At 41.8% G+C, this 11513-nt stretch overlaps 1 protein-coding gene across 2 annotated transcripts in view; it reads right to left on the bottom strand.

Moving 5' to 3' along the window:
• Positions 1–7582: 7582 nt before the first annotated feature.
• Positions 7583–11513, bottom strand: part of OPTN (optineurin) — a 34813-nt gene continuing 30882 nt past the window's right edge. Inside the window, exons 12-14 of one of the 2 annotated variants that reach the window (XM_069459020.1) lie at positions 11300–11427; positions 9952–10034; positions 7583–8413 (exon numbers count right to left, since the gene is read on the bottom strand). In XM_069459020.1, coding sequence (XP_069315121.1) covers positions 8286–8413; positions 9952–10034; positions 11300–11427 — 339 coding nt within the window. In that variant the 3' untranslated portion in view covers positions 7583–8285. The remainder of the gene's footprint in view (positions 8414–9951; positions 10035–11299; positions 11428–11513) is intronic. The other variant, XM_069459021.1, reaches the window with a different exon arrangement.

The following is an 11513-nucleotide window of genomic DNA, read 5'->3' as shown; positions in this document are numbered from 1 at the left end:
GGACTCCGCCCCCGGCCCTGACGTCAGACGCACGCGACTGTGGGGCCGTACTGATTGGCTGCGCCCGAACTCTCGATGTAGGGAGAGAGCGAAACACGGCCCGGCAGCAGAGCAATCTGATTGGTTTACGTCATCGGGCGCCCTCTTTGGGTGGGGCAAGGGAACTTCCGTTCGGTGACGCCTTGGGCTCTCTGAGGTAAAATGGGGTGTTTGGCCCCTCCCAGCGCGCGCGAAGTTTAAGTCTTCCCTTTCAGTATTTTTCCCTGAGGTCTGAACTCCATTCCCGACACTTTTCCGGGGCTGTCTGAGCCTCATTTTCTGCCTGTGTGAGGTGAAGGGGACGACGAAGTCAGAGAAACCCGGACATTTACCCTAACCCGCCGTGTACATCCCACACGCCGCCGCTGCCCTCACCCCTTTCCTGTGGCTCTTAAATCGGACGCTGTGGTCTCAAAAGATTGACCAAGGTATGTGGGGAAGTATTGTGCTACTTTGTAACGGCAGCTTTGAGGGCGTCTTATCAGTTTCCTAAGTAAATTTGAGATAGGTGAAAAGGAGCATTTTTGCAAGCGGTATACCTAAAGAAAGGCTCCACTGAACCATACGGAGCGGTCGCATAGACGTCTGGACAAGCTGGTGGATTATTCCGCTTGGCTTTGCCAGCCTTGTGTGCAGGTGAGATGTTTGGACCCGAAAACAGATCGGGTACGCTTTTACTCTGACCTTGGGAATGTGACTTGTCTCTCTGGCGTTGCGCGTCACCATCCGTGCAACGAGGGAAAGGCCAGATGACAGTCTTTGACCCAGAAACCGCCGTTTTCAGTGTCACTGGTGGTCCGTAGATTTCGAGAATTGTAACTGGTGTCAGAGCTGAAAGTAACCTCCCAGGAGACCACATCATTCGCAGAATATTTTTTTTTTTCAGTAAAATTCAGACCTCTTGATCTATTTGCATTTTAAAAATAGTGTTAGTATATGACACTAAGAACGCGGTTTTTAAATGCAGCATGATATTTAGCTTCTACGTCATTGCAAAGAATTCAAAGCAGAAGAGTTTTTGATGGGCCAAATGAACTTTTAAGTTCTTTTTCCCCCTCGCAGACACTATTCCGGCACTGCAGTCGCCTACTAATAGGGCATTTCATAGAAGACGGTACCTCTATCTACTGTGTCTGCCTTCATTTTCAAAACAATTAAAATCAGCTTTAGGACCACTGGAAAATAAACAGTCCTGATGCCATCTATCTGCGTTGATTTTTTTTCTGTGTCCTAATGGAATATTAATGCTCCATTTATGAGCTCAGTCCCATTATTTGAGCCTATTATATTGACCCAGGAATAGGAACAATGCCACTTTTATTTTTAATTTTTTTTGAGACAGGGTCTCACTCTGTTACCTAGGCTGGAGTGCAGTGGCATCATCATAGCTCACTGCAACCTCAAACTCCTGGGCTCAGGTGATCCTCCCACCCCAGGCTCCCGATTCTCTGGGACTACAGGCGCCTGCCACCGTGCCCAGATAATTTTTAAATTTTTTGTAGAGACGGGCTCTCGCTACATTGCTCAGGTTGTTCTCAAAGTTCTGAGCTCAAGCGATCCTCCCACCTCGGCTTCCCAAAGTGCTGGGATTACAGCCATGAGCCACTGTGCCCAGCCCAATACCACTTTTGAGAATTGCTAGTGTTGACAAATTCACAGTAATGGAGGAACTCTAGCAATCAAATTGAAGAAATATGTTTAAAAAACAAAAAAGATGATGATTTTTTTCCTCCTGGAAAAATACACACTTACACACTCGAGATTTTGTATACCCTTTCAGGGGATTCATGTGTTTTCCTGAAGCCCATCTACAGACACCCCTCCAAATTAAGAACTTCTGGTGCAGCAGGTCAGAACTCTGGGGAACACAAACACTTGGGGGGAAGCGGCGGAAGCCAGGAAGAGGGCCAGAGATGGGGTGAGCAGGAGCAGCCAGTGGTTAGGGAAGCAGCACTGCCCTGAGCCTGAAGCAGGAGGGCTCCCTGGTCCGGGCCTGCCCTTCCAGCTGTGCTTCTCCTCCCGCCACGGCGCAAGTCCCAGGCGCAAGTCCCAGGGCAGAGGGGACACACCCATACAGATTCTGGGCAATCTCTGGTAGTCAAAGCTCAAGGTCCTGAGCCTGCTTCAAGGACGGGCGTGGTCTCTTCCTCTGCTGTCCTTCCAAGGGGTGGCTGTTTGTTGGTGGCTGGGGGGTTGGGTGGGTGAAGGGAGCTTGGATGGCAGGCTGAGCTGTTCCCACACTTGGGAAAGAGGCCAGCGAATGCAGCACAGAACTGAGCCCACATAGGAAGAGCACCGGGTTTGCAGGGCTGGGGCTCACTGCTCCATAGGCTGCCATGTTGCACCATGAAACTCCAAGGAGATTGTTATTTTATCTTTAAACTTTAAAATTTTACACATAGAGTATGTGGGCCTGTGTTTGTAATCTTGCTTTGGGTTTTTCCAGGGTAAGGGGTGGGCCTGCAGGAAAATAAGGGCACAGAAAGCCAAGGAAGGAGAGTTTTAGGAAGTAAGTGGCAAATGTCAAAGCTCTAGCAAAGCAGGGCCTCTCAAAGTCTGATCTCTGAACCAGCAGCATCAGCATCTGGCCGGGAACTTGTTAGAAATCACATGCTGGGCCTCGTGCCAGACCTACTGAATCAGTGACTATGGGGGTGGGACCCAGCACTCTGTGTTCAGCCTTTGTAATTATTTCATCTCTCTATAGCAGTGGCTCTAAAACTTTAGAGTGCTTCAGAATCACCGGGAGGGCTTTTTAAAACGTGTTACAAAACAAGAAAGGGAAACAGGCAGGAGAGAGGGAAAGCTTAGTTGGCCTCAAGCCTCCTTACCCCAAAGGCCACCGGCATGTTGCTAAGCACCTCCTGCTGACATGGGGAAGTTCCTCATCCCCATGTCCAGTGACCCAGTCTCACAGGCTGCATCTCTAATCCCCTGAACCCATGCTCTCCTCCACATCTTCACTAATGGGACCCTCTTTAAAAAACTCTTTTGACACGGGGGTCTCACTATATTCTGGCCTCAAGTGATCCTCCTGCTTCAGCTTCCCGAGTAGCTGGGACTACAGGTGTGAGCCACTGAACCTGACTTGGACCCGCTTTAGGCTCTTCCCATCTCAACCTTTTTTTTTTTTTTTTTTTTTTTTTTTTTTACCTTTAACTGGTATATTTCCAATCCCACCCACCTCTAATCTATTTCTCTTATTGTTTCCATTTACAACAATATCTTGGCTTGGCCTTTCCCTTATTAAAACCTGTTCATAGCTTCTCAGTCCCTATAAATTCCCAACTTCTCATCATTCAAAATCTTTACTTACAGGCCCTACCTACTCCTGTCTACTTTTCCACTAACCTCAACTCTCATCTTTCCCTACTGAATCAGTTGTTCTTCCTGCCATACTGAACTATTCCCTTTTCCTCAAATATTCTAGGTTCTGGCATGCCTCAGAGCCTTTGTGCCTGCAGATCTTTCTGCTTGAAAATGCCTTTGACAACTCCAATGACCTGGTCAACTCCTAGTCACCCAGCTAAGCTCAGTCCAGGAGCCCCCTCCTTTGTGAAGCTCTTCTGGATGCCCTGGGCTAAGCATCCCTGCTTGGTGCTTCCTAGAGCTCCAGACTGGTCTCGCACATGGAGCTTTCCACAGTGCACCCTTATCGTGTGTGTCCTTTGCCTCTTCCTACCATCACATGAGCATCCAGAGAGAAGGGAACCGAGTCTTATTCATCCTCCCATCTCTTCCTCTGTCTTCTCTCTTGCTGCCTGGCCTGCACATGATAAATGTTCATGGAAAGAAAAAACTGAATAGTGTATTTGCTCCTTAACAAGCCACTTAGCATTCTTGGGCTTAGTTTTTCTCCTGTAAGGTGCTGATAAAAGGAATATCCGGATTAGAGGATTAAATGAGAATTTCTAGTACATTTTCACACATCTGTTACCAGCCACAGTCATTTATTGCCTTATGTGTAGAGGTGTTAGACAAAGATATGTCTATATGCCAGTAATTTATAGTCTAATTTGAGAGCTATGACATAAACATAAAAGATAAATAACATCAGGCGACTAGCAATTTTGCTGAGAGAAGAGAACATACAGAAAAGAGGCAGGGACATTAAAGGAAGTAGGTAGAAACTAATCGTGTGGAGGATGATGAACACCAGGTCAAGAGCTTTATTTTGCAAGCAATAAAAAGATCATGTTTGAGCAGGCAGGAGAGGAAGGTGGCGGGTAGAGGGAAGGTGTGGCTGAGCGCTCCAGCTGGAGTTCGGACTGCATGATTCTAACTGCCACAAACAGCACTATCTGTGCAAGCTTGGGTAACCTACTTAACCTCTCAGTGCCTCAACTTACTCATCTGCCAAACAGAGGTAGTAATTTGAAAGTTATTTCATAGGACATTGTGAGGATTAAATGAGAAAAACTTGAAAATATGCATAATGTGCTTGGCATATGTAAGCATTAAACATGTATTAATTTATATTCTCACTGCTCTATGAGGAAGATTGTTCAGGAAGATCAAGCTAACAAAGATGGGTGCTCGGGAACTGAATACACAAGACTGGAGGCAGAGAAGCTTGTCAGAAGGTCGTGACAGTCTCAGACTAGCAGAGTTGAGGGAAGAGACAAATGGGCAACAATGATGAAGGAAAACCTATGTGCTCTGGTAACTGACTAGAGGAAAGGGATCTCAGGAAAGGAGAGGATGACGATCAGGTTGGCAACACCTGGGAATCTGGTATTGCCAGATTCTCAGGAATATCTCATAGGAATAGACCAGAAGTTTGAAAGAGGGGCCTGCTTTGGAGAGGGCAGGGATGATGAATGCAGTCAGAGGTGGTGTGGAGATTTCAGCATGTTCCTTTAGACTTGGGATTGAAGCCAGGGGGATGTATCAAGGCTTCAGATGTAGGTTTGGGGTGCCTGTTCAGTGAATGTAGTTGAGTTCTTAAGTAGAGATTACAGAAGCAGAATGTCTTTGAGTGTGTTTACCTGGTTAATGCATTAAACCAATGTTTATTAAAACAATGTTAATTAAAAACATTCAACCAATGCTTCCATCTTTAGGCCCAGCAGGAAGCAATGCTATTCCAAGTCAGACCTATTGGGAGTAACAGCCCATGTTGTTTCACAACCCACCCGCCACCACCTCCTTGCGGCTATTTGTTTACGTCTGACTTCAAATCTTCCACGCCGTGTGGTGCAGAACTCTCTAGAGGCTTAGCCCAAACTTGAATTTGTCCAACTGCCTGGACAAAGACCCTGTACTGAGAAAAATGTTATCCTTACGCGGGGGCAGCCCTCTACTTAGAGATGAGTGGAGCTCCTGAGAAAGAGGAAAACCCAACCTCTTTTATTTTTGTAACAGAATATTGTCTTTGTTGCCCAAACAGATGTCTATTGCTCTTCAACCAATCCAGAGGTTACTTTAAAAATAGGGTAGGTCCCCTCCATCAAGTGACCTCAACAGATGTTTTGCAAAGGGAAGCCAATAAAGAGTGTAGTCTTGGGGTTTTAATTAATTCATAACAATGTTTTATACTTTTCTTCCTGGGTTTTTCTGGATTAATAACTATAATATATATTTTATATGTGTGAAATAACTTTTCCCCCCTGATTATAGCTCCATATATGTGAAGGGCAAAATTGTTACATAAATCTATCAGCTCATGGAGAATTCCTAAATCAATACATTTTGTATTATGTGTCACATGTTTGCAGTTACTTAGCTAAAAAAAAAATATTACTCAACAATGACTAATATTTTCATAGGAAGAGTACAATTGTCATTTCAATAATTTTTTTAAATGGTGAACTGTGTAAGTCAAAGGATGCCAAAGAAGATGTTAAGATTATACTTTTTTATCTGTCTTTCATTGCAAAGCAGTTTTGTTACCTTTTGTTGTTCTATTAAAACATGTGAATATTAATCCATGTACTTGATTCCTGTTACACTTAAAAGCTACAACTAGGTGACATATCTGCTTTCTCCCACTGAATTAATGATGGCATAATAAAATTGATATTTCATTAAAAATCATCCAAGTTAGCCATTACGTTATAGATCAAATGGAAATGTTAATCTTCACAACAATGTTGATTTTCTGATGCAAACAATGAATTTTAGGTGTGCTCATATTAAGTAATCTTATAGTTCAAAGTTTTTATTCCATTTAAAAAACAATGGACTATTTTTTAGAGCAGCTTTAGGATTACAAAAAAATTCAGTGGAAAGAACAGAAGGTTCCAACATAGCTCCTTTCAAACACAGTTTCCCCTACTGTTAACATCTTATATTAGTGTGGAACATTTGCTACAATTGATAAGTTGATAATATTGATACATTATTATTAACTATAGTCCATAGTTTATTAGGTTGCACTCTGTGATATGCAGTTCTGTGGGTTTTAACAAATGCATTCATCATTACAGTATCATATCAAATAGTTTCACTGCCCTAAAAATCTCCTGTGCTGCACTTCTTCATCCCTCCCTCTCCCTCTCCCCAGGCCTCCCCACTATTGTCCCCATAGTTTTGGTTTTCCCAGAGTGTCATATAGTTGGAATTATACAGCATGTAGCCTTTGCAGAATGGTTTCTTTCATTTAGCAATATGCATTTATATTTCCTCCATAGTTTTTCTTCCTTTCTTTCTTTCTTTCTTTTTTGAGACAGGGTCTCACTCTGTTGCCCAGTGCAGTGGCATTATCATAGCTTACTGCAACCTCAAACTCCTGGGCTCAAGTGAACCTCCCACCTCAGCCTCCCAACTAACTGGAACTATAGGCATGTACCACCATGCCCAGCTAATTTTTTTTATTTTTTGTAGAGCCAGGGTCTTGCTATGTAGCTCAGGCTGGTCTCAAACTCCTGGCCTCAAGCAGTTCTCTTGCCTTGGCCTCCCAAAGTGCTGGGATTATAGGCATGAGCCACCAGGCCTGGCCCCTCCATGTTTTTTTCGTGTCCTGCTAGCTCATTTCTTTTTATTGGTGAATAATATTCCATTGTATGGATGCACCACAGTTTATTCACCTATTGAAGGACATCTTGGTTGCTTCCAAGTTTTGGCAATCACAAATAAAGCCATTGTATATATTCATGTTCTGGTGAGGAATTTGTGTATGAGAGATTCTTATGACAAATCCAAACAAAGGAGATTCTCTTAAATGTTTTAGTGCCTAGATGCATAGAGACATTGTATACCTCTATAGCTGGCCCAGTATTAACCAGTCTTCGTAAATTATAGGTTCATAGAATATAGAAAATCCCTATATATTCGGCTCCTTAGTAAGAATAACTTCTAATTCAAATGACATGTATTGCTCTGCAGTAAAGGGATTTGCTTATATTCATAGAATTAATGAAATAAGACTAAGTATTAAGCTGAGTGAGCTTAATACAGAAAATGCATATTATGAAAGTAATCATAGATGAACAATGTTAAAGATTGATAAGCAAAATTTTATTTTGCAATAACTATTTTTTGTGATTATGAAGATATAACCTGATCCAGGAAGGAAATGAATAAACAGTTGTTCTTTTTAGAAATTAATAAACTATCTGCTGTACAAGCCCATACACCTATAGTACAATGAAAGAATGAAGATAACTTCTTTACATTATGAATGGTTATGAGAAATCCTAATGTTATCTACCTCATATATGCCAATATTTTCTCACCTGTCCTGAATTAATTGAAAGCTCACAGTACTCATATGAAAAGAGTCATATCATAGCTTTGGTATAATTACTGTGGCTGCAATAAAACTACAACATACACACAAACATATAACCCCAAGTAGATCCATTCTAAATGGATGAAGTAATAATATAATTTACTTTAAAAAGTACCCTTCAAAGACACTTTTCTTGATTAAATCTGTACCACTTCATTTTCCCTGCCTCCTTAAAAGGTTCTTAAAATTTATCCATGAAGTTTTTTCCATCTAATTACATGAACTGTGTCACATGATGTCACATGCTGGTTAAATGCATGAGAGGTGCAGTTGCTCGCATCAACCAAACATAAAAAATACTGAGGTTATTATCAGAAGAGTGGTAGTTAAGGATTATATCTTGCACGTTTATGGGATTCCACAAAAAGTGTTCTACTTGGATATATTTTCTTTCTCCTAAAACCAGCATAATGAGGCAAAATATTTGAGTGAAAACAAATAACACAAAAGTACAACTCTTGGAGGAAAAAATCTGACATTTACCAACAGTTTTGGGGAGATGAAACATCAACACTTAAATGATGCAGTCCATCACGTGAATCTGTAACGTGTCTATGTCAGGCAGGACTTCTCCACATTTGGGGCAAGAATGAATTGGAATATTCTGTTGTTGCTGTTGTTGCCAGGTTCTGTCCTCAGCTCCTGGGACAAACATGAAATAAAATGTCATTCTGTTAGTTGCCTTTTGTAAGTAGTTTCACTTGTTTGATTTTTAAGAATGGATGATTAATTTTAACATCAGTTAAACTGTGTCATCAATACCCAGTGGGACATGAACACAGGTGTCTGGTCTTTAACTGAAGTCATCACTATGCACACAGAGAAAATCTCCCAAAATAGTATCCCTGCTTCCCTATTATTTTGGGATTTAAACTCTATTCCAGGTTCTAGGTATGTGAAAATATTAATACATGATTTCAGTTCTAAGTACAGGGCAATACATGTTCCAGTAAAAACTAGAATACTGGGCCAGGCATGGTGGCTCACACCGGTAATCCTAGCACTTTTGGAGGTTGAGGTGGGAGGATTGTCTAAGGCCAGGAGTTCAAGACCAGCCTGGCCATAGCAAGACCCTGTCTCTACAAAAAATAGAAAAATTAGCTGGGTATGGTGGCACACCTACAGTTCCAGCTACTTGGGTGAGGTAGGAGGATCACGTGGGTCCAGGAGTTTGAGGTTGCAGTGAGACATGATGATGCCACTGCACTCTACCCAAGGCAACAGAGTGAGACCCCGTCTCAAAACACACACACACACACACACACACACACACCCCTCAAGAATACTGGAGAGAAGCAAAGAGATGAATGAGGATATAAGCAAAAGAGAGAGAGAATGCAGAGAAGGAAATCAACAGAGCCTGGGAGAGGTCTCCTAGAACAGGATGTACCTACTCAGAAGCAGAGACAATAACCTCATTTATTCAGTAGATGCTGAGACCTCCAGGATGTGCAGAGATTCTGCTGTGTGCTGGGAGACAGCTGTGGCACAGAAGCCACGGGAGAGAGGCTCAAATGAGATAATATCCATGTTGTGAGATCAGCACAGAGACTGACATAGTAAACTGTCAATAAATGATAATATTATCATGTACATAACACCAGGTAGTGGGTGCCGATACACGCTCTAGGGGCTTATCAGTTAATAAAGTACTTAAATACCTATTTAGAACACATAAACGCTTATAAAATAGCAGATAAGTACTAAAACAAAGGAATAAAATACTTTGGAAGTTCAAGAGGGAGTGATGCATGGAGATAGAATTTGAAATGGGTTTTAAAGACGGGGCAAGGGTTCACTGGGAAGAGACTGGAGGAAGATGGGAACACGCATGAGAAGGGCATCTAGGTGCAGGACACTGCATAAACAAACATAAACGTACGTAAGCATAGGCTTAGGACCAGTGGAAGGGGGGGGGGTTTGGTTTGGCTCATATCTGTAGGAGGGCAGAGTGAGACAAGGCTTAACAGTTGGCCATGCCAGCCTTATGTGACAAGGGGAAGAGTCTTGTCTGGATTCAGTGGGTCGTGGATGGAGACTGGAGCACTGTGGGAACGAGACTGGCGGGTGTTATATTTTGGGTAGCTCGATTTAGAATCTGTTGTGTAAAATGTAGTGGAAGTTTTCTTCACGTGTCTTTTTTATAGGACATTGTCATTCCCCGAAAACCTAGGACTCACCTCTCGGAACAAGGTAAGCCTGCTGGTCGGGATCACTTGTTCTTGCCCCGTGACGGCTCTGCATTTCCATCAAGGACTGCCTACTGGGATTAAAAGCAACACTATATGTGATGTTCTACAACCCTGAAACATGACAACATTAAGCACATCGTCAACAGAAGTAGGAGAAAAATAGAGTCAAACTACAATGCCAAAACCAAGGTTCATAAAAACCAGAACTTGAAACTAATTTGAGTTTTAAACACTAGTGGCACTAGGAGACTATGTTGTACAAGTACATAATTAAGATTAAAACCAAATCAGTTAGGAAATAACCAAACTTTGATTGCTAGGAAATGGATTAGAAAAAAGTGGCATATTTCTAAATCAAGACACTATACAGCAATTAAGTAAAGTGAATTAAATCTGCATTTATCAGCATTGACAGAGTTCAAAATCATAATGTTATATAAAGCAAGTTGTAGAACAATACCTATAGTGATTATGTTATAACTTAAACACAGAGAAATCAATATTATCTTGTTTTAAGATATTATGTAGGGGTATGTGTATATATGCAAAATTGTAAAATAGATGAGGGGACTCCCCACCAAACTCCTGGTGACACAGGTAAGGGAAGGGAGGAATTTAATGAAGGATGGGGAACAAAGGAGAATACAACTGTGTCTACAACTTCCTTTTTTCCTTTAATTAAAAAAATACTTTAAGCAAATAAATGTTAGCAACTGTCAATTCAGGATGGGGTACATATTGGTATGAGTTATTTTTTCCTCTGTATTTTACTATGTTTCAAAGCTTTCCCAAAATAAATTTTTAAAAGTCAGAAGCAATTTTTAGCAGTATTTTCTTTTACAGCACATTAGAGAATCTAAAGTGTTATGAATATTTCATTCATGACAATGGCAAGATAGGTCATCGGGACACATAATGTTAGGTTTTCACAGCTTCTCTAAAAGCAAGGAACTTGATCAGCTTCCACAAGTTTCTGTCAAGCTTTGCTGTAAGCCAGACAAGCACTGGGAACACGATCAAGTGAAGTGTACATGGAGCAATTCTTATAGCTCAAATTAGGAAACATGTTGGACAGGTCACATCAGCTACAGCCCATGCTGACATGTGCTTTAAGCCAGGGGTCCCCAACCTGTGGTGAGCTGTATAATTATTTCATTATATATTACAATGTAATAATAATAGAAATAAAGTGCATAATAAATGTAGTGTGCCTGAATCATCCCAAAACCATCCCCTCGCCCCTAGACCGTGGAAAAATTGTCTTTCATGAAAATGGTCCCTGGTACCAGAAAGGTTGGGGACCACTGCTCTAAGTCTTCCTCTTTCTTTACCTTACCTGCTATCTTCAAAAACATCATTTTCTTTCAGCAAAATTGCCAGCTGCAATGCCAGTTGCTCTTTTTCTTCATGAATCTTCTCTCTTGCTGCTCTTTCAGCATGAAAATCAGAACAGTAAACCTCCATCTGTTAGAGGAGAAAAGGCACAGAAGTTACTGCCTTGACGAATGTGGATTCTCTGTGGCTCTCTAGCTGTTCATGAGGTAAAGAGC

The sequence above is a fragment of the Eulemur rufifrons genome, chromosome 25 (assembly GCF_041146395.1).
Source record: "Eulemur rufifrons isolate Redbay chromosome 25, OSU_ERuf_1, whole genome shotgun sequence".
NCBI classification, from domain to species: domain Eukaryota; kingdom Metazoa; phylum Chordata; class Mammalia; order Primates; family Lemuridae; genus Eulemur; species Eulemur rufifrons.
Note: the sequence above shows the minus strand (reverse complement) of the source record. Positions and strands in the feature narration are given on the sequence as shown.